General features: G+C 40.1%; 1 protein-coding gene across 2 annotated transcripts in view; it reads right to left on the minus strand.

Annotated features, from left to right (window-relative positions):
* The window catches only part of KIF13B (kinesin family member 13B), a 205,639-nt gene that overhangs the window by 47,162 nt on the left and 134,668 nt on the right, over nucleotides 1-23,809 (minus strand). For both annotated transcript variants that reach the window (XM_035022644.1, XM_035022643.1), the window contains exons 25-35: nucleotides 22,665-22,811; nucleotides 22,008-22,037; nucleotides 20,134-20,233; nucleotides 19,444-19,570; nucleotides 18,623-18,678; nucleotides 16,848-16,972; nucleotides 15,196-15,372; nucleotides 12,369-12,461; nucleotides 8,506-8,658; nucleotides 7,628-7,705; nucleotides 5,421-5,474 (exon numbers count right to left, since the gene is read on the minus strand). In XM_035022644.1, the coding sequence (XP_034878535.1) occupies nucleotides 5,421-5,474; nucleotides 7,628-7,705; nucleotides 8,506-8,658; nucleotides 12,369-12,461; nucleotides 15,196-15,372; nucleotides 16,848-16,972; nucleotides 18,623-18,678; nucleotides 19,444-19,570; nucleotides 20,134-20,233; nucleotides 22,008-22,037; nucleotides 22,665-22,811 (1,140 nt within the window). The remainder of the gene's footprint in view (nucleotides 1-5,420; nucleotides 5,475-7,627; nucleotides 7,706-8,505; nucleotides 8,659-12,368; nucleotides 12,462-15,195; nucleotides 15,373-16,847; nucleotides 16,973-18,622; nucleotides 18,679-19,443; nucleotides 19,571-20,133; nucleotides 20,234-22,007; nucleotides 22,038-22,664; nucleotides 22,812-23,809) is intronic.

A 23,809-nucleotide genomic window follows, 5' to 3' on the forward strand; every position in this document is an offset into this window, starting at 1 on the left:
TATATTTCTGACTCTCTTGTGCATGAAATACTTTCAGGCAAAGAAACCAAGATGGTGCTGCTGAGAAGAGTTCTGTGATGTCAAAGGAATGCCCAAAGCACTTTTGCCATTTTACTCCTCTTTCCCTGTCCCATGCTTGAGAAAAGGACATCCTGCAAGTTCCCAAATATTTATTTGTATTATCTGCTTAATATGAATTAACTGCAACTCCTCATATTCCAGAGCCTTCTAAATTCACTAAGATGCCTTAGTTCCTGGGCTCTTTTGACAGATACTTTTTTACAGTCTTAGAAAAAGCAGCATGTGAAAGGAATCCTATATACTGACTACCAAAGTTATTTTTACAAAAGAATAAGAGCCAAAAAATTAGTACAGTGCCGAATTTAGTCATCTTATAAAAACTACATTTAAAAATTCATTCTTATTCTCAAGGTAAAAACAAGCATGATACAAGTTTTAGGTAGTAGGACAGTACTTACATCCCACTCATTAGGAAAACCTAATGGATTAATTACCTGTCCTTGGATCTCTGAAAACTGAAGAATGCAGGAAGTCCCCCAAAGAAAAGTCTGAGATTTTTCAAAACAATTTTCTTTATGATTTTGTGTACAAATTATTACAGATAAAGCAACTGGAGACCTTCTCAAACCACTACACATAAGGGAACAAAAACTTCTAGCTACTTAAAAGAGTAGGGAATAAAATTTTTCAATTCGAATATATTTCTTTTGAAAAGGTGTTGAATTTTGACAAATGTTTTTTTTCTGCTCCTATTGAGATTTTCATACATACATGTTTTTAATTCTAATTAAAAAAAAATAGGTAATTGGTTCCTATGATCCAAAAACCAAGTAATATAAAAAGGCATAGTGAGAAATCTACCTCTACCCCCACCTGTTCAGTTCCCCACATATTTCCACCCTCTCCCCAGGCAGATAAGTAATGGTATTAGCTTCTTATATATCCTTCTAGGGTTTCTTATGTTTATGTAAGTAAATCTATAAACAGTCACACATACTTCTCTCCTGTCCACCTCCTTTTGTAATATAAATGGCAGCATACTATTCTGCACTTCATTATTTATCTATGTATGTATGTATGTATGTATGTATGTATGTATTTAAAGTAGGCTCCATGCCCAATGTGGAGCCCAACACAGGGCTTGAACTCACAACCCTGAGAGCAAGACCTGAGCTGAGAACAAGTCAGACACTGGCGCCCCTCTGCCTTTTTTTTTTTTTTAAGATTTATTTATTTTTTAGGGGGGTGGGGGAGGGGCAGAGGGAGAGACTCTTCAAGCAGACTCCCTGCTGAGAGGGGTGCCCAACTCGGGGCTCAGTCCCGTGACCCACGCGATCATGCCCTGAGCTGAAACCAAGTGTTGGATGCTCAACCAACCAAGCCACCCGGGCGCCCCTCTGCACTTCATTTTTAATCATCAAGTATATCCTGGTAATTTTTCCATATTGGTATCTAGCAGGGTTCCTAATCATTTTTACAGCTGCATAGTATCCCATTTATTTATTTGTGTGTATGTGGGGGGGAGGGTGTGGCATGTGCCCAGATTAAGTGTATTTAACCAGACCAAACCAATGGACATTTAGTTTGTTTCCAAGTCTTCCACCATTATAAACAATGTTTCAGTGGACACTCTTGTACATATGTCATTTCACATGTATATAAGCACTGCTGCTGTCTCAAGGGGTTTAATAGGAATTTGATAATTTGTAGGTCAATTAGCTTAAGCACTACCCAGTTGAGGAATTCTTTTATGGGTAGTATTAAAAACACATTTTGAATACAAGGCAATGCTATATTTGAAAGTGTTTTTCTTTGATTCATTTAAAGGCCACAGGGAGCAGGGGAATGTTTTTTTTCTCCCTAGTAAGAAAATGTAATTTTAAGAATATATATTTTTCCTAAAAATCTTTTAAGATGCTCTGCTTTAGATGATAAAACTATTGAGGGAAGCCCTCCTCTGAAAATGGGGGAGCTACTCTGTACTCCCTTCTGAAGTAAGTCTGGAATCAAATCCTCTTTCCTTCATATTCTTTTCACTTTGTTTTCTAGCATTACAGTTACAATCCTCTATCGCCGGAATTTCCTTACTCATTAAACAGGCCCATCCCATAAAAATGTTAGAACAGGTTTCCTCTACCTTTCTGCTTACTGAATAGCCAAAGGTCTCTAATTATGATATGTGGACATTCATTTAACCTAACGAGAAGTCAAGGGATGCCCATAGTGATGAGATGTTGCTAAAGGCCAGCTACACCTCGTAACATTTCAGGGCCCATGGACACCAGGAGTTCAAAAGGAGATAAAAATAATAGCTTCACAGCTGAATTGGGAGCAAAGTTAGTAATGGCAGGCTGGCACCTTCTGTTTTCCCTGACAATACTTCCAGAGGATTGGGAACTAATATGGTCGGGGAGGGGCAAGCAAGGCCAAGTTTTGAGGAAGACTGTGAACTGCTGCAATGGGGGGGGGGGGGGGGGTATTTAACTTGTTTGCAGTGTATGACAACTCAAAATATACCCCGAAATAGAGTGGAGGGATCCATATCCTTGTTGCTGTGATGGCACCATGATATCAGTAAAACCTGAGAAGGTGAAAATCAGACTTTCCTCATCTTCACTAGGGTACTCCAAGAAATTAAGATGACTAAAAAAGGGAAGGTCCTGGTAGGTAACAAAAATATGTAATGTTACATTTACTCATTTAAAATGACATGTCCTGCTAAGTTGTCCCCAACCCTCCACAGAAATTGCTCTGTGAAAGGTCTCCAAGAAACTCTTTACTGTCACATCTGAAACAGTCTTTTGGTCCTCATCTTACAGTCTCTGAGGAAACTGTAAAGAGTCCTTCTTAAAACTTAAAAAGCCAGGCACCTGGGTGGCCCAGTTGGTTGAGCATCCGACTCTTGATGTCGGCTCAGGCCATGATCTCAGGGAGGAGTCTGCTTGGGCTTCTCTCTCTGCCTCTGCCCCTCTCCCTGCCCATGTGCACATGAGCTCTCTCTCTAAAATAATAAATAAAATCTTTGGGGAAAAAACCAAACAGCTTAAAAAGTCCTTTCTGGCCCAGTTTCCAAGCCACTCTCTGCTGAGTCTTCTGGCCAGCTTCTCCTCCGGCACATGCCCGTGAGTATTATTATGCCGACTAGCTCTGACTTTAGATCTAATCCCTCACTCCATTTCAAATATGCCCCCAGCTCCCCAATCTGTCTTCAGCCCAGGCTTCCAGATCCTTCAACTGGCACAGATATCTCATGTCAAAATAGAACTAAATCGTTTTCTTCCCCAAACCTGCCCCTCCTACAGTTCATCTCTGTATTCTGTCATCCAGAAGGGTACATGTCACCCTCATCTCCTTCTTCACCCAACCTTCCTGTCCATGGAGTTCTAGAGAGTCTATCTCCTTAATACACCTGATTTGCTCTCCCTCTCCCTCCCACTGCTGAATCTCCTCCCCACCTGATCTCTCCAACCTCGAATTACATCTTTTTTCACACTTTTGCTTTGATAACTGTCTATATTTGTACTGTATACATTATTCTCATGTGATTTTATGGGCCACAGCCAGGAACCCAAGTCGAATTTAGGTGGACTGTTAAAAAACACTTTCCAATTCAACTTTAACATGTCCTTCAGGGGCTACCTGCCTCCTCCACTACTGCTTGGTACATAATGTTAGAACTTCGACAATCAGGCCCCTTTTCCCTGGGTTCTACCCCCATGTACCCCTCTCCTTTAGTCACAGTGCATGCAGTGTCATGAACATAGCAAGGTTGTTCATCTCTCCATGCTTCTATTCACAATGCTGCTTTTACTCCTTCCCCGCCTCGGAGGGAACTCATCAGTCTTTCGGCTTAGGGGGATTATCACCTCTCTGCAGCCTCTCCTGGAATAATGCCTTTAAAAGCGTCCACCCCCTCCTTTGGTCTCCTACTCTATCATATTTCTAGCATAGCACCTATGTTCCTTTATTCCATTTATTTGTTGTAAATGAAGCACAGTAATTTTCTTCCAAGTGATACTATTATTTTCTCTATTTAAACATAAGGAGATTGGGGGTAGATAGAAAATTTTGGCCACTTCTTTAGAGGAATTTATAATATAATTGAGAATTTGGATTAGATGTAGTTCCAAAAAAACCCACAAAAAGTCATATTTTTTTCTATTTTCCTTATAATATTTCATTTATTTACACTGAAAACTAATGACACAATCAATTGCCCAAAAACTCTGCTTTGTCCTGGTAATCGAAACCTGTGCTGTGCTCATCAAGAACGGATCAAACCTATCATCAGATCAGTATGAAGGAGTAGTACTTAGCACACTTTCAGAGACATGGTAGGGTGATCAGTAAATTAATGAGCTGGAGAGCAATTTATATGTCTATAAACACTGATATATATACATATGGCTCATTTTTAAGATCTAGGTTACTAGGAGTTTGCCTGAAATAATGGGATATATATAGACATACATTTTTATGTATTTGAGGTAAACTCCTAGTAACCTAGATCTTAAGAATAAATCTAATTATTCATCAACTAATTGTTCTTTTACTTAAATTTTTATAAGGAAAATTTCAAACATACAAAAACAGAGTAGAGAGTAACTAACAATAGTAGAAAGGGTAGTATAACAAATCCCATGTGGCTATAACCATTACCGTTAAATAGCCAATCTTCTTTTATCTATACCCCCATCGTCCCCCGAGATTATTTTGAAACAAATCCCTGATATCAGGCCATTTTATAAGACACTGTTCACTTTTACCCTCCTCAAGGGTTAAGATATCAACACAGAGCATTTTGCCCCAGTTAACAGTACCAACACCTAACCAGGTCTCTCCAAAAAATGTCAGGCACAAAACTGTGATATAGGACATCCAGTTACAACAATTTCGAGTATGATCCTTTTAAGTAAATGATAAAGAATTTATGCTTAAACCACTGCTAAATTGGGGAACACTACATTAACAATAAATTCCAGCTAACAGAAGTTCTGTTCCCTTATTTTAATTTCTTCTAGCAAATAATACTAACTTCCAGATAAAATCTTCCTATTCCTCACACATTTGCAATCATTATATCAATATTTTACTATTAAAAATCTGATTTAAAGTTCCTTTTTTGACGCAAACAGGAAGAATATTTTATACAGAAATATGAACTCAAGCAATAAAATTGGTTTTTAACACTTAAAAAGTAGAGTAACAAGGTCTAATAAACCTTAATTTAACTGGCAGATAAAAAGAAATGAACTGTAAACACTTTCCAATAAATTTCACATAGCCTAGAAGAGTAGGAGAAATTCTAGCATGCAAAATGAACATGTGATATTTGAGAAGAGTAAAGTTGAATGGGAAATTGGTCTAAGACTGACAGAAAAATATTTATAAACACCTACCTTATTGCTGCCTAGACTGTAGGTTGGAATAAGATCTTGTCGGCTGCCAGACAACTGAAGAAGAAATAAAAAGGGGATTAGTCCTTTAGGTGTGAAAGTATAGAAATCTACGGTCCTGGAAATACAAGAACTTGAAAACCAAATCAACGTAATGTTAGTCAGATGGTAGCAGAGGTGTTGTCAAGACATTTGTAAATTAGGCTAGTGTGTACTTTGAGACATTATTAGGCACAATTTTTTTTAAAGATTTCTTTATTTTGAAAGAGAGAGAGAGAGCGCGTGCGTGTGTGAGCCGGGGGGAGGGGCAGAGGGAGAGAATCCTCAAGCAGACTGCACTGAGTGCAGAGCACCACGCAGGGCTCAATCCCAGGACCCTCAAATCATGATCTGAGCTGAAATCAAGGGTTGGCCGCTTAAACAACTGAGCCACCCAGGTGCCCCTCACAACTTTTTTTGTAACTAAATTGAACTTTGAGGTGGGAGGTTTACATAAGATCAGATACCCAGTTTATACTGAGGCAATAACTGGGTTGGGTAAGGGATACTTCATCTGTTTATCCCCTCTATTTAAAGGATACCAGGTTACTAATTATTTTACCATGTTCTGATCTTACAGCTTCCTTCTCTGGGTATTCGTAGCAGACATATAGACACAAACTATCTTAAACCATAGGACTTTTTTTTTTTTTAAGATTTTATTTATTTGTCAGAGAGAGAGAGAGCGTGCACAAGCAGGGGAGTGGCAGGCAGAGGGAGAAGCAGGCTCCCTGCTGAGCAAGGAGCCTTATGTGGGACTCGATCCCAGGACTCCGGGATCATGACCTGAGCCGAAGGCAGATGCTTACCCAACTGAGCCATCTAGGCATCTGTAAACCAGATTCTAAATACCAAATCTCTGCAAGTATCTCTGCATTTTAATGTTTTCTGAAGAAATGAGATTTTAAGTTGAAATAAAGTGATATTTCTTGGGACTCCTGGGTAGCTCAGTTGGTTAAGCGTCTGCCTTTGGCTCAGGTCATGATCCCAGGGTCCTGGGATGGAGCCCCACATCAGGCTCCCTGCTCAGTGGAGAGCCTGCCTCTCCCTCTGCCGCTCCCTATGCTTGTGCTCTCTCTCTCTGACAAAAAAATAAATAAAATCTTTAGGAAAAAAAAAGAAAGAAAGAAAGAAAGTGGTATTTCTTGGGGCGCCTGGGTGGCTCAGTTGGTTAAGCGACTGCCTTCGGCTCAGGTCATGATCCTGGAGTCCTGGGATCGAGTCCCGCATCGGGCTCCCTGCTCGGCGGGGAGTCTGCTTCTCCCTCTGACCCTCCTCCCTCTCATGCTCTCTGTCTCTCATTCTCTCTGTCTCAAATAAATAAATAAAATCTTTAAAAAAAAAAAAAAAGTGGTATTTCTTAATATCTGAGAATGTTCCCAATCTTTCAGTCTGAAATCATTAGTGATGTCATTCAGTCACTCAGGGGCCACGTGTGCCCTCCCGTTTGATACTCTCCCTACCTCTCACTTTCGTCTCTCAAACACTAAGGCTAAGGGTCAGCTGCTCTTCATTACAATGCTTGTACTGTGGTTTTTCTTGGTGTAAAGTTAGACAAAGGTAATATTTCTCATATCCACATCTTTGTCAAAAGTAAGGAAAGGAGACATAAATCATAGGGCCACAATCATATTTTTTTGTGAAGAATTATTTGTAGGCTTAATATGCACATAAATTATACCTATGTTTTTAAAAACAACAAACTTAAGACACTGTTATGAAACACACCTAACTTATTATACTCATTTATACTATCCTGGATGGCCTCTAAGCAATTCAGTTTGTAAACCGAGTCCAGACTTCTCAATTTAAAAGTAATTGAGTTAGGCCCAGAAAATTCAAATGGCTTGTCCGAGGCACTCGGCTACTTTTGCTTTAGTTCAACATTCACTCACTGAATACCCAGTCACTGAGCTAGGCACTACTCACAAAAATGAGCGAGAAACATTAGAGACTAACTTAAATGGACACTTTCCCTATCGTACTGGTGAGGACAGGGACAGAGGTGTGCACAGATGCTACGGGTAGAGAACAGGGGCACCTAAATCAGTTCGGAGAAGGGAATGGTATCTGAGGTGAGAGTTGAAGGAGACAAAAGAATTATCCAAGGAAAGAGGAGCAGGGAAGGAGAGCTCAGGCAGAGCACAGAACACGGGAGTCCATGTACTCACTCTGTTCACGTTGGGAGAGCTAACGCTCCTCCTACTCAGCTTCCCCTTTCCTGTCAACTGTTCCTTCACTGTAACTTCCTGTCAGTCAGAAAACGTGCAGAGGAAAAATACAGATCAGAGACCCACCGCCAAAGCAATACCACATACAGCAGTCTTTGAGCTACCATCTCTACATACACATTCCTGGTTCTTTAAATCATGGCTGTTCCTTCACACCGTGGAATGACCTAATTCTAATCACTGTGGAATAGTCAAAGTTAACTGTATAGCGGAGAGGTTACCTAGATCATTCTCTTCTTTATCTACTGATGGCCGCCTTGAAGCTGGTCAGAAGTTAGTCCCAGGAGAAAGATCGTCAAAATTAGATCCTTCACTTTTATTTTTCATATGAGTCTTTGGTTAAAACCCAAAAAAGTCTCAATATTGCTACGTAAAATGAGGTTTAGGGTTCCACTAAGGATTAGGTTTACTGCTGGCATCTCTATTACCCTGTCTAGAGATCTACTCTAAGGCTGTGGCAGGTATGTCCAGCTAAGCCAGAAAGGGCCCATTCTGCCACATTCCTACATATTTCTTCAGCAACATTATTGTCCGTTATCAGAGAATTTTTAAAATAATTCTTCAGCCAGCAAGACTGAAATATCTTCTCCCATTACCTCAAGGCAACCAGATAGATAGCATTTAGCATCTTGGTAAAACTAACTTCCCTAGTGGAGCTTTTGTATATTCGCAGACTTAACTGACAAGTTTAATCTAAATTAATATGCGCCACTTAAACAGAGGCTTCAAAAGTTTAGATGTACCAACACTGCGGATTGCAGAGAGGCGAAGAGAATCAGGCTGGGTCAGCACCACTGCTACCAGCTCTGCTGGCTAACCTGGCGGAGACGATCTAAAGTGAGAAGGTTCTCCACAGCCAGCACACTTCTGAGGTATTTTTCAATATAAGCCTCTGAGTCAGCAGAAGCCGTGTCTTCAACATTAGCCGCCATTCTTGCTAATGTTTCTCGTTCCTCTACTCCCTGGGCATCCTGGAGAACAGAAAGTTGTGTATTAAAATTAAGTACTCTGTAGAAGAAAACATAAAAGCTTCTTGATCTATACAAATACACACACACAGAGCACTGAACTAGCAAATGGGATGTATTCCAAAATTAATGCCAGCTTTTGGAACTCAAAATGCATTTTCCCACAGAAATCATGCTATAAATCATGGTTAGATTAACTTGCAAGGTTGAACACAGTGCCCCTGAAACACAGCACATTCTCAATAAAACGGTCCTCTGCTACATTCGTACTGCAAACGAAAACGTTACTGGTTAGAAAGGATCTGGTGGAAACAGCTAGAAATATAACCACCACTACAATACTTCAGAAATACATCACTGAGGCAAGAGACAGGAATGAGAAGCTGGGGTCCAAACAATACTAGTATGAGGCAGACACAGGAGAGTAAAAATGAAAAGTAGGGCTTTCAACGCTTTCACTCAGCAGCCGACCACGGACCACACATTCAACATGTGGCAGCTTCTAAAACTGGTCTCGATCCTCAAATCTGGAGTTACAGAGGCCAAAGGCAGTGTAGCACCCCCCAAGAAGAAAAGTATCTAGGTAAATTCTGGCTCACTGTGCTTTCCCACAGAGCCCACCCCTGCCCCTCTGACGTGGGTGGCCCATGCATATAAATGGGATGCTCGTGAGTCAGGGAGGGCCGTTGTTTGTGCATTTAATCATGTCAAGCTAGCTTAGCTCATAACAAATTACTCTTCTCAGAGAAAATCTGATACTTTATTTACTTGTGAATTTGTTCTAATAATGTCAAAAACTACAAAATATATAGCCATATGCCACTGCATCTTAAGATGCCATCAACTTTAAGAAAAAAAAAACACATTATTTTATATACCACTAAGGAGACAAGAAAAAACTCTGCCAATTAATTTTAAGATATCAAATATAAGATACATTCTAACATCAAAAGTATTTTTAAATAAAAATTTAAATGAGCTTTAGAACAGATAAAATATGGAAGGATGCGGAAGGTGGCTTACGTTCACAAAACCTCTACTTCCTACAGTGACTCATTTGAGCCTTTTAATAATCCTGAAAAGAAGCAATCATCCTCATTTTATAGATGAGGAAAGAGGAAGGCCACATAATTGGCAAAAAAGGCAAGATTAGAACTTAGAAGGAACCTAAGTTCCTAATGATTCTGAGATTCATTCAAGAACTTCATTTCTTTGTATAGCTAAGTGATATTCCACACTATGGATATACCACAATCTCCTTATCTATCCACCCACTGATGGATGTTTGGGTTGTTTGCAGTTTTAGGTTACTCTGGATTAAGTCGCTATGAGTGTTCTTATACATATCTCTATGGACACACACAGTCACTTCTCTTGGGTAAGCACCCAAAGGTGGAATGACTGGGTCTTGGGGTAGAAAGGGGAACTATCTCCTGCTCTCTGGCCTATCATCAGTTCTTTCTGCCACCAAGCTCTCAGGGCTATTGTAACAAGAAACACAAAGAACTTTTTAAGGATTTTTCATGATAAACCTAGCTCCTCAAGGAATCTTTTTATTTTGTTTTTAAATAAAAAATAAACTAAGTGCAGTCCTTTCATTATAAGTTTTAAGTCTCGCTGTGCCTTTTTCTTTATCATCAAGATTTGATAATGTGGGGGAAAAAAACACTTGCCGACTTAGATGTGTGGCTAATTAAAGAGGTAGCCAAATCACACGAGGCTATACACTTATCTCTCAGCTGATCCCCCCCCCTCAACATTTCCTCCATTTGAAAATCATATCACCCAGAGAATAAAAGCACTTTTAAAGAGGATAAAGAATCTAAAATCAGGAAGGGATGAGACAGGAGGGGAAGGAAGTTGAGAGAAATGGAAAAATGGAAGGGAGTTCACTACAGCGGTCACTGTTTCTCAACTGCATTCAAACCATTTATAGAGTTAAGATATGAAACAGCCAGAAAACATTCAGAACACATAAAACATTCAGACACAGAGAATTAATAGTAAGTCTCTAGCTGAGCATCTGAGTCGACAAAGAGTAATCTACTACAGACCCAAGATTTTGCTGCTAGTCTGCAACAGACTTAGTTTTTAAATGTTCAGCAGGCTCCAAATTAAATAGTTAAACAGCTAATAGATACTGTGGAAGTCTAACACTTTGAAGATCCAGTACAAGATTTCTTGCAGTACAAGAAATCTAAAACAAAGCCCAAGTACTGTGTAATCTGTTCAGCCTTCCAAAAACTGATCTCTGTATTAAAATATATTTGTCCACCTACTGCTCAAACACTCAACAGAATCAACAGCATCCAGCCCTCAAAAATGAAGAGTATGATGTAGATGTGGACGGCGTGGTTAGCAGGGAGTGTTCGCTCCCAGCACATGTCCCCGCTTCTCCACTCGTGCAAAGTACAAACTGCATCTCCTCAACCACTCCTCGATTTCAGAGAGTGAGTATGACAGAAGGAATTGCTCTTCTCTCTCTTTTCCATGGTCCTTTTCTTAGAACCCTCCCTTCCCCTACCCCTGTAAGGAAGGCCTTCATTACCAGCTGTGCCACAGACCAGGTGAATAAATCTGGGATTAAATATTAGGAAGCATTTTATAAACTGTATCATGCAGCAAGCTTCATGCTTTAAAATACCCGTCAGGGGGTATTTTAAACTCCATGTGTTTGATTCCAATGACTTTCTCAGTTCAGAAAGAGAAATAAGGAGAAGAAAATAACAACAGGAACTATAATGGCAATTACAATTGACTTTTTAGTGTGTGCACAACGACTTGTATACAGCATCTCATTTAATCCTTTTTTTTTTAATTAAAGATTTTTATTTATTTATTTATTTATTTGAGACAGAGAGAATGAGAGAGAGAGCACATGATGGGGGGGAGGGTCAGAGGGAGAAGCAGGCTCCCTGCTGAGCAGAGAGCCCGATGCAGGACTCGATCCAGGGACTCCAGGATCATGACCTGAGCCGAAGGCAGTCGCTTAACCAACTGAGCCACCCAGGCGCCCCCCCTTTTTTTTTTAAGATTTTATTTATTTATTTGACAGAGAGAGACACAGTGAGAGCAGGAACACAGCAGGGGGAGTGGGAGAGGGAGAAGCAGGCTTCCCGCAGAGCAGCGAGCCCGATGTGGGACTCGATCCTAGGACCCTGGGATCATGACCCAAGCCGAAGGCAGATGCTCAACGACTGAGCCACCCAGGTGCCCTGCATCTCATTTAATCCTTAAAAACAACCCTGTATAGAAGCTATCACTAACCCAATTTAATAAATGAAAAAATTTAGGCTCTAAGTAACTTACCAAGTTCACCTCACTAAGAGGTGACAAAAATAAGATTTCTGTGTGATTCCAAAATGAAAGCCTGAATCTCTATTTTGTGCTATGTTGTCTCCCTTTGAGAGTTACAATATTGTTACCTTATGGCTAGTAGGAGTAAAAAAGGAGTGTTGTCTTCCAGGAGCGTTGATTTGCTTTTCAAAAGGAACTTTTTTAACAAAATACTAAAACCAGAACCTTTTTAAAAGCCACAAATACTTTTCACTATGAATCACATTAAGATTAGGAAATTTCCTCTACAAATCTATAGCATTTGCCCAAATACACAATTTCATTGACTATATATTTTTTAGGGAGGTGACTTTCAGGGAGTTAGCTCTTTTTACATGTTTATTTTTAGTAAACTCAAACTTCATATGATCCTTCACCTCTGGAATATTGGAGACAATTTCAAAAGTCACTCCACAGCCAGGAATAGAACTTCGATGTGACATCTTTTTTAGGAGACTCTGAGCAAAACCCTAGAGAAAAACAAAACAGAAAGATATGGTTTCCTACCTCAAAAACTGAGTTTTCATTAACAAAGAGATAGCACAAAGAATACTGCATTCATTCTAACCAAAAAGAAACAGAGCATATTTCCAATATAAGCAAGCTGAAATCCAATTCACTAAATACAGGCTCTTCAACTTCGTCTCAGCACACAAAACCAATTTATTAGGTTCCTGCCATGTGACAGGTCCTATACCCAATATATGAAGAATATAAACCCAAAACTCTGGAAACTGACACCGGGCATCTTGGTTCAGCTCTACTTAAAGGCTACAGAAATAAGACTGTTGACTTCAACACAATAAAATGACCTTCTAAGATGTGAGTGAGGACTGGTGACTCTTATACTTTTTTTCCTCCAGTACAATGGACATCTTGCAGCATGAATATTGACAAGTTCAGGCATTAAATTCTTGACCAAAGCAGGATCGTTATGAAGAATGATTTAAGAGTGCATGGTCATTGTTTATGCTGACTGTGCTCTTTGCACAGTTAAGAATTGAACTGTTGAATTAATGCATAGATGACTCATTTGAAGATGCTGCTAAGACTGAACATCCTGTAGAGGTTGAAGAGAGCAGGGATGAGGGCAGAATACAATTGGTGAATAAAGATAAGAAGAGAGAATTTTAAACCGACACCCAACCTTTTCCCTCATGCAAAAGGGAAGCAGGAAATATTGTGAAAACCCCCACAGAAAATAGAAAAATCAAGCCATTTGGTCTTAGAAGTACATATTTTCACAAACCTACTTAATAATAATTTCTTTCCTATTCAGTGATCTTTACTTTTTTAAAAGACTGTAGCTCTTAGAATGCAAAGAGACCACTGATTTCAGCCCTTCACTCTCCTCGACTTGAGCCGCGCAATGCTGAGCCACTGCCCATTACATCTGTCAGGGAACAGCTAAGGTTTGTTTTGTTTTGTTTTAATGGGTGGGGTGGGGAGGTGTGGAAGCTGTTGTTACCTTACCTTTTCTTTCTGTATGGAACTATTGAAGCTGATCTGCATATATTAGCATCATAAGGAAGTCCCTGTTCTGCCATAAAGAAGCAATTTTTAGGATTGAAGTATCTGAAATTGGGAGGGAAACTGGCATGCCCTAAAATACTATCATGTCATTCAGTATCAATTTGATTATATCACATCATTTCAACCAAGGGAAAAAAGGTGGCAACTTCTTGTTGTTATAACAAAAAACTGAAAAGAATTTAAAAACGAACCCAAAAGAAAAAAAAAAACCACCAGAAGAAGCTTGGTGACTCCATGATGCACCCTTTCTGTTAAGGATTCTGTGGGGCTGGTGGCTGTACCAGGTCAGTCTCAGCGCCTGGCAAGCAGAATCTCTAGCTCAGGAATGGCAAATAACTCTTCAAAATGCTCCTCAAGAGCAACTTGTCTTTTTCAATCCCTTAAAGACTTCCGAGAAAAGAGAGCCAGAGAAAAGAGTGAACGGGAGACACACCATATACGTCTATGGCTAACCCGATGACCTGGATTTTATTGATGCTGGATTGCCAAGCTAAAGAGCTGCAATTTTAACAGCATTACGAACAGTCTTCATTTCAAAGATTGATATCAGTGTGACATTTAGAACTAAAGATTAATTTTTAGGGGTGGAGATTACATCTAGGACTCTGTCAACCGTGACTGTGCTCTTTTAAATGAAAAGATTTCTTTTCATCTGTCCTGGTTTTAGTCAGTGTATTGAGAAGGCGTCGAAAAAAGTGAGCACAGACAGTTCAAAGAATCCCTGGAATGAGCCTCCCAAATCCTGTATTTGAAAAGCCAACGGCAGAAATAGTTTATGTTCTTCTCTAGAAGCTTCCTACTAAACCCAGTCATATGGCACAAGGTGCCTCATAATCCAGCTGCAACTGTGTGGACAGCCAGGGCCCCGGCCTCCGCGGCCCACCCTGTCACACTGCCGGTCACACTTGGCCGCTGGAGGTCCGAGCCTGCCCTGCCCTGTCCTTCCTCACTACCTCTGCACCGAACAGCCCGTTTCCTCCCCCGTCACCTGCCAGACTCCCCCGTCCGTGAAGGAGCGGCCGGCATGCTACCCCTCCCTGAGTTCTCCATTGCTTCTCCTGCAGCAGTCTTCCCGCACTCTGGGAGCACCTGCCTTCCAGCACTATCCCAACAGAGGTGTCTCCTGTTTATTCAGCTACACGTACCAAAGGACACTGGCAGCTGCAAGATGCAGACTAATTCTTACTCGTTTTGCTACCCAAAAGCTCGACAGAGTACCCTCTCCGAATGTAAGAGTCCACGAATTAGCAGAGATGACTGCAGGGAGAGAAAGAAGTGTGAAGGGGAGAGAAAGAAGTGCGAAGTGGAGAGTGAGTCCAAACAACGGCTAATCTGCAGAGAACTGGCACGTCTCGTGCAACCCAAACGAAAAGTCAAAAACAAACACAGAGAACTTCGCTTTGACGGGGCTCCGGGGCACCCATTTGTGACTATGGAACAAGAAAGACTCATCATAAAAACTGAACACTGTCTAGGAGGAAGTCAGGACGGCAGGCGCCGGGAACGCAGCAGGCATGGTTACACGACGGTAGCAGTCGAGTTGAAGAGGAAAGCTCAACGCTTCACAGAGCTGTGTGGACGGGAGGCCAGAGCAATCATTCCCGGCCCTGCCCTCAAGTCGGACCTGTGATTAAAGTCAGTTCTTCAACAGTCAGTTCACTAATGCCTCACCTGCCGGCCATGAACATGGACACAAATTCGTTTCCGTAACACCAGCTGCATGTCGGCCGGATGGCTGAGCTGCACTGTCACCCGCACGATCAGATACACGCGCGCATCCGCTGGGGTGCCTTTACTGAGCTGAGGACAGCTGTGCACGGCAGAGTCCCAAGAGGCTTCTGCTCTCACCTGCAGAGACAGAAAGAACACGCGTTGCCTTCTCCTCCTGAACACAAAAAACTGCACAAGGAAACATCCTGGCTTGGCTGGAGTCGAACATACTGGTCATCATTGAAGATCTACTCTAACTGGCCTGAGAGACTCCAGGATGTAAGGATGTGGCCTCCATCACTATAGTCTGGGAAGTACAGAGGATAACATGCCCGGCTGGTGGCCTTCTAAAATGTTTTTCTTTTGAAAAATGCTCAAACATAAAGGAGAGATGTGAATTCAGGACAAGGAACTCCTGTGTTATCTTCCATCTAGAATCACCGGCTGTTAATATTTTGCCACTCTTCCATTCTCTTTCTCACAACTCGTACACACGCAAGATTATTTTTTGCTGAACCACTTTAGAGTAAGTAAAAGACCTGTAACTCCACCTGCCTAAATACCTTAGCAAGTACCTGCTAACAGCAAGACCATCCCCTGACTTAACCATAGGGCAATTATATTCAGGAAATTTAACATCGATGCAATACTATTATAATACATAATCCATATTCAATTCTTTCAATCTTCTGTTCCGATCCAGGATCACTAACTGCATTTAGATGTCATGCTCCTTTAGTCTACTTTAACCTGGAATGGTTCCCCAGCCCTTCTTTGTCACTCATGACACTGACAGGCCCACTGTTGTACAGAACGTATCACAGTTGGGTGTGTTGGCTTTTTCCCCTACTATTAAAGCTTTGCATCTTAGGAATACAACCAAGGGATGATGTACCCTTCAAAGCATCCCATCAGCTTTCCTTGCTTAAACTACTTTCTCATTTTTCCAATATACTCAAAACTAGAAAGTAAGCCCCCACGGTACACCTGTCACCTAGATTCAGACATTATCAAGATTTTGCCACACTGCCTTCATCTATTCTTTCTTTCTCTTCTTAAAAAGCCTTTACTAAAGGGGCGCCTAGGTGGCTCAGATGGTTAAGCGTCTGCCTTCGGCTCAGGTCATGATCCCGGGGTCCTGGGATCAAGCCCCGCATCAGCTCCCTGCTGAGCGTGTAGCCTTCTTCTCCCTCTCCCTCTGCCTGCTGCTTCCCCTGCTTGTATACTCTCTCTGTCAAAAATATATAAAATCTTAAAAAAAAAAAAACAAAACCTTTACTAAAGAATTTCAAAGCAAACCCCAAACACTGTGTCACTTTACCTGTACGTACTTCAGTAGCATTTCCCCAAAGGGACCACTGCTGACCTGAACTATGAATACTAACAGAGATCCTTTACCAGGAGGGGAAGTAAAATGGTTAATGGACGTAATCTGACTGCCCACTCCTTCTGGAAGAGGTTCGCTCTTCTGGAAGTTATAATGAAAGGTTTCATTTATATTTCTTGAGAAATGTAAGCATTAAAATGATTACACTGCTGAATGTTTCAGGAGACACATGGAGAGGTTAAAGAACTACTTTTCATCTGATTTTCCCTAGTTATGTTTTATTTACCTCTCCATCGTGCTGTCTTACAATCTGCAGTTCAAAGAACTCATCCTCTTCTTCCCCGGTGAGAGTAGCATCCCATCCACCAGCTTCTGGGTCATCAAGATTATCTTGGGAGCTGAAATCATCAGCTAAGAGCGAAGAAGTTCCATTAAATCAGAGATCATTTTAAAGAGTAACGCCTACCAGCTAAATTTCAATGTGCTTAGTATTAAACTTCTCCTGCCTCAAATTTCATTTGCTTTTGCCTCTAAAATCTTACATGACATGGAAGAGGACCATTAAACAGTTCACAGTTCTTAGAAATGGATAGACTTTCAAGAAATTATCTTATCCAATCTCCTACCTTTTTGCCTTATTTTACATGGAAGGCAAATGAAGCCAAGATACCCAAGAGGTTACTCAAGGTCAGCCCATAAATGTTAATGATAGGATTATAACCCCAATTCCCTATCTTTTAGTGCACCAAAGAAATGAGAAGCGAGAGTGATTCCAATTAACTGACAGTTAAGTTGAACAAAAGGATCAATTGGCTACATGAGCCAGAAACTTGGAGGGTTGTCCCTTGGCCCTTTAGTTATTTAGTTCTAAGTCTGGTCCTCCCAACCCCCTATCCATCTTAAGCTTGTGAGTAGGCATCAAAAGTATCTCTCTAGTATGTGGGCTTGTGTGGATCAAGAATGGGCATCAGGCTGCACAAGTTCTTGATTATGTCTTGGGATGTCCGTACAAACAGGTCTTCTATAAGCTTATTCTTTTTCACTCTTACCCTACACACGTGTACAGGCATGCTCACGGCACCTCACCTGTCTAGGAACCTAACATAAGGATAGGCCTAAGTAAGCCTCAGCCTCCAAGGCGCCAGAGAACAACAAGGTAGGATAGAGAGCTGTGGCAAAACCGTGAAACCCTCTTGGATGGATAGACAGTAGAAGTGGCTAAGTATTATTTGCTTAACTCTGTGTGCATATAATAACTTTCCATATGTCTAAATAAGCTAAGTAGTACAAGATGTTAAATACCTCAGATTTTATAACTCACTTTCAGCTGGGTGGAAGAAAACCACTGAGAACATCCAAGCTTGCCTATTTAGGATAGTTAACTGTAATATACAGCTTTTCTGCAGATGTTTTAGGAATTTAACTGCTGACTTTTATCTTGTTTTTAGCTGTTTAATCTACCTTTTCATTTTTATTTTCCTTCCTTGGACAGAGAAAATGTAAAATGTAGCCACATCCAAAATATTTTACATGAAGGAGAAAAAATTCAGAAAAATGGACAGTTTCTCATAAATAAGCAATGCAGGAATGAAGAGCATAAGAACTCAGATAAAAAGTGAGAAATTTATTAGGTAATGCTAAGAAAACACCAGATAAATGAAAGCATGCTACATTAGCATCATTAGTTATTAGTCCTTTCCAGAGAGAAATCAAATTTTCCTAAGAATTAAAGAAGACAATACTTGAAGTGCAGGAAAACACCTGCTACTACATCCAAACACGATGAGGAGAACAAAGCACACACACAGCAGTTACGGATTACAGAATGAAATGTGAGAACGCGCCGGGATGAAACATAACCTACTACTGACAAAAATATTATTCTTATAGAAAATTCATTCTTTGTCAAGTGTCAGTGTCCCTCAGCATACATTAACCCTTAGGTTAACATAAAACCTTAGGCTTACGGAATTGCCTAACTGCAAACTTTGTTACAATCTAAGTGTTACTCGGACACTAATTTGTCAGAGGTAAGCCTTCAGAAAGCACCTCCTAACTTACCATTTAAGTCAAGGAATATAACAGGAATGTGTGTTTCCATCCCAGGAACTGGGGTCCTAAAACATAATGAACAAATAGCATCTCAAATAAAGCAGACTTTCTCAGCAGCATGTACTTCGAGACACAGTGTTAATCCACACTGAGAAGTATTACAGGTCAAGCCAATAATAACTGTGGGTATTGTGTTTTTGTTACAATTTCACATCAGAGATGCCCCAAAGACTTACCTGTAACTGCTGCTTCTTTTCATTGGTGCTTTCATGTATAATTATTGTATGTTCTGATACTTGAATTCAGTCTTATAAGATATATCTACCTGTTTATAATTGAAGCTTCCTTGTTTAAAGTTACTTTCTTAAAAAATTATATACCTAAGGGCCCCATATGGCTTAATTTACTATTTTTAATTTCTGTAAAGTGGCACAGAACATTTGCTGACAGTACAATTTAAGCCAGCACAAAACCAAAAACTCCTGGAGATGCAATTTTATTATGACCGAATGGTCTTTTAAGGGAATGACCCAAGTAATTAACATATTAACTTTTTTTTTTAATGCTAAGTGCAGTGGTATTAAATATTGATTTAGATTCTCAGAATTCTTAATTACTTGGGCCAATAACAATATTATTTAATAAAACACAGTTTTAGGCCATAGTTATTCCAACTCATGAAAATAGTTTAACACTTCCTCTAATTCAAACTTTTTTCCCCTATGCTATGATGAGTATTCCATTAATTGGAACAGAGGCAAAATTCATAGAGAGGGCAGAAGGCTCAGTGAGCATCTGGAATGTCTGAAGACACGTGGCAGCGTTCATACCATTCAGCTGGGGCCCCTGGAATACCACTGCCAGCGGAGGGGACCATTACTGCATTCCGCTCCTCGGTCAGAGTCAGCCTCATCTCTAGAAGTTGAGCTTCACGGTCGGCATCATCCTCTGTTTTATCTAGGGCATCAGGAATGAGGATCAAATACAGATTTCTCACTTGATTTACACTTTTGTCCTGCGTATCGATAGGATTTGCCTGTATTTCAGGTACTGGTTGATGAGGGTTCACAGAAAACTTATTACTTCCCTAATTGTGATTTTTTAAAAAAAAGATGAACTATAAGCTAAAGAGGTTGGTGTACTCTTACAGAAAGGCCATCTTTGGTTCATGGAAGGCCAACATGGACCAGCACATGAATAATTTCTTCCAGAGTTAGCGGATTCAAGTACTTTTGGATAAGAAACCAAGAACGTTATCACCCTCCTTAATTTATTTTTGAGGGACAATGTTTACATAGTATTTTCTCTCTTTGTTGGGGATGGGGGGAGACCTATAGAAAGACATCATTACAGTTAAATAAATGTTACTCTGAAAGGATATGACACGAATAAGTAACATTCCTATGCTCTTGCCATCCCCATTATTGATGTATTCATGTACTTCTAATTTATGGCTGCAAATGGAAATTAATTATGCACAGATTTGGGGGGGAAGGAAATATTCAACTTGCTTTTCCTACCATGTTTACTGACAAGCTTCTGCAGTTGTTGATCTAAGTACTCCTGACGTTTTGTTAATGCATTTAGCCATTTTCTACGTAGTCTCTCTAAATCCCGATCCTGAAAGAAAACAAGGGAAATTATGGCAAATATAACATGAAGACAAGATATTTGAAACCAATGCTCCAACTACCTTACTCTAAGGCTTCAAAAATATGAAGTATTATGTATCAATCTCTTTATTACCACTACTAGTTGACTCCAATCATTATTCAGAACAGAAAGTTCCAGAAATTAAAGCACTGCTGTTCTGGAACAAGACAGCTTCTGAAAGAGCATTCTCTGATATCTAGAACCAGTTTTATGGGCGCCTGGGTGGCTCAGTTGGTTGGGCGACTGCCTTCGGCTCAGGTCATGATCCTGGAGTCCCTGGATCGAGTCCCGCATCGGGCTCCCTGCTCGGCGGGGGGTCTGCTTCTCCCTCTGACCCTCCCCCCTCTCATGTGCTCTCTCTCTCCTCTCATCCGCTCTCTCAAATAAATAAATAAAATCTCTTAAAAAAAAAAAAAAAAAAAAGAACCAGTTTTATTTCTACTGGTTCAAGGGGCAGAACTCCAAGTAACTAAGATCTACAATGTCCCTCTGCTAGATAAAAATCACAAATACTTGGGCACCTGGCTGTCAGAAGAACATGCATCTCTTGATCTCGGGGTCATGAGTTTGAGCCCCACACTGAATGTAGATATTACCAAAAACAAATGAATGAATGAATGAATGAATGAATAAATAAATAAATAAATAAATAAGTAAGTAAACTTAAAGAAAATCACAAATACTATTCAATAATCTTCAATTCTATATTCCTGGGAACCATCATAAGAATTCCTCAAATTTCGTGTTTCAGCCTTCAATAAATGTTTCACTAGTCTCTACAAACAACATGTAAATGCTTCTCTCCCTTGTTTCTTGTGGGGGGATTTTTGGAGAGGAGAGGGGGGCTTTATCAGACTAAGAACTCTACCAGTCAACACTCGACTGTACACCAATCTCGCCTCATTTCCTTTCATAATAAAGTTAACAAGACTGGGTAGATCAGTGGAATGCTGAGCATACAGTGTGTATCTGGATTTCACTAAGGCACTTAACCAAATAGCTCATGGCATTCTTGTAGACAAGATGGAGAAATGTGCAATGAATCTACTTGAATGAAATCATAAGTGACTCAAATATCACATCCAAAGAACAGTGATTAATGGAATAATGTCAGCTTAAAAGAAGTCTCTATTGTTGTGCCATAGGACTCTGTATTTAACCCTATCTGATCCAATATTTTTATCAGTCACTTATAGGAAGGCAGACATTTTTATCAAATTAGAATGATGCAAAACCAGGAGAGTGACTACACTGGATGACATAATCAGGATCCAAAGAGCTCTGACAGTCCTAAACAATGACTAGCAAGACTAACAAGATAGAACTTGACAGACATAAACAAAATCTTGCAGGAGATTAGGAAGAGGGGAGGCAGGCAAAACCAAACCTGTGTGACATGGTTTAGAAGATGGAAAATAAGCAGTGTGGCCTGACTGAGGCTCAGTATGAGACAGCTCTTACAGGGAAAAGGGTGGGTGACTCCACTCAAGGAGAGAAAGAGTGTAAGGAAAAGGATCTGGAGAAATGGATTTGTAGGGAGCTCCAGGTTTGGAAAAAGATAATAGTCACAAATGATTTCCTACACTGAAGTCTACGAAACTCTGTTTCAATTTGAGAAAAAGCAGCATTTGATTCAAAATTAATTGTGTAGTTATTAAGTAACAGTATGACAAGACTCAGGAATGTGTGATTCAGCACTGGAATCAAGCTCATTTGATGAGGCAAACAGGTGCTTCCTTACCTGGTAGCTGTCCATGTCCTCCTCTTCCTCCTAAAAGAAAAAATGTATGATGCATAACTAAAACAATCATTTTTCCAAGAATCAGACTACACTCAACAACCAGAATCTTTTCCCATACTTGATATTTTCTAAATGAATATTTCATCTCCCACCTATGCTCGCCGCCACTCTCGGTTTTATAGTTTTCAGGAAGTTGGGAGTCAAACCTTAAGCTTCTCATAGGAAAGTGAAGAACACTCATTTGACCTTTTCAGGAACCAGTACAATACTCTCCCTGCTGGGTATATAGTCCCACTCCCCAGGAGAAATCAAACACCTGCTGGCAAACAGTCTTTACAAGCCAGTAGGGGGTTTCTGCAGAGCGGGTGGGTGGTGGGGGATGTTAATCACTAGTAAGCAACTAAGGAATTTCTAAAGACTGTGATGTCTTAACCCTCAGTTTGCCATGTACCAGAGCAAAACCAACAGTCTGGTACAGTGATTCCATGCAAATGCAATATAGTAAAAAAAAGAACAAAGAAAAAAAGACATCAAAGAAAAACGAAAGAAAAAAAACTGAAAGAATTGTTCATGGAAGGCAGTTTTCTGGCAGGTTCCAAAAGACTCTCTTATCTCACTGGGGCTTTCAACAAGAACATAACCGGCACAGAAACTTACATGAAAGGTCTCATGAGTCTTGGGGGATCTGAGTGTTCTAACTTTTACACATCCAATGCCAACAGACAATATACATTCTTCCATCAGTGGTAAAGTCCCAGATTCCTGCACAGACTTCACTTCCACTTGGACTCGCCGGGACTGTCCCTGTATCACAGACAATTTTTCTTAAAATCAGTTTAATTTCTAAAAATTTGGTTTAGAGAGACCCCTACAGGCTGATGTTGAGAAAGCGTTTAACTTTGGAGACATTGTCTCACCATGTCTTAAAAGTTAAGTAGTCAACTACAAATTGAAAAACTGATCAGGAAAAATAATTTACCTTTTCAGCAAGTAGAAAGACATGGAATATATATGGCTTGCATATTTTTTAAATAAAAAGAAACATTAAGAGAAAACATTCTAACAAAGGAAATGCAAAAAAGCAAGGGACAATAAAAACTGTTCAACTCACTTATAATCAAATCAATACAAATTAAAATAAGCACAATACACCTTTATTTTCACTTACTAAACTAGTGATTATCTTTTAAGAAGGCAATTTCTGATACTGCCCAAAGTTTATGAATCAGGCGATTACATACATTGTTGGTGGGAATATAAAATGGTAAAGCTTTCTGCAAGGCAATTTGCCTTAAAAATATAAGTATCCTGGGGCGCCTGGGTGGCTCAGTCGTTAAGCATCTGCCGTCAGTTCGGGTCATGATCCTGGGGTCCTGGGATTGAGACCCGCATCAGGCTCCCTGCTCAGTGGGTAGCCTGCTTCTCCCTCTCCCACTCTCCCTGCTTGTGTTCCCTCTCTCGCGGTGTCTATCTCTTGTGAAATAAATAAATAAAATCTTTAAAAAAAATGTATATATATATATATATATATAAGTATCCCTTGACCCATCAATTCAACTTTCCAGGAATCTGTTCTCAGTAAATAATCATATATGTGTATAAGGAATCTTAAAGCAGTGGTAAGAATAACAAAAAACTAGACACAAATAAATGTATAATATTAACAATTGTTCAAACTGTAGTGTATATAATAAAATATTACATAGCCATTAAAATACTGCTGTAGAAAAACAGAGGTAATATATTAAGTTAAAGAGTATGGTTGGGGTACCTGGATGGCTCAGTCAGTTAAGCATCTGACT

This window comes from Mirounga leonina, unplaced genomic scaffold (assembly GCF_011800145.1).
Source record: "Mirounga leonina isolate KUSES-001 unplaced genomic scaffold, KU_Mleo_1.0 Mir_176, whole genome shotgun sequence".
In the NCBI taxonomy this organism is placed as follows: Eukaryota; Metazoa; Chordata; class Mammalia; order Carnivora; family Phocidae; genus Mirounga; species Mirounga leonina.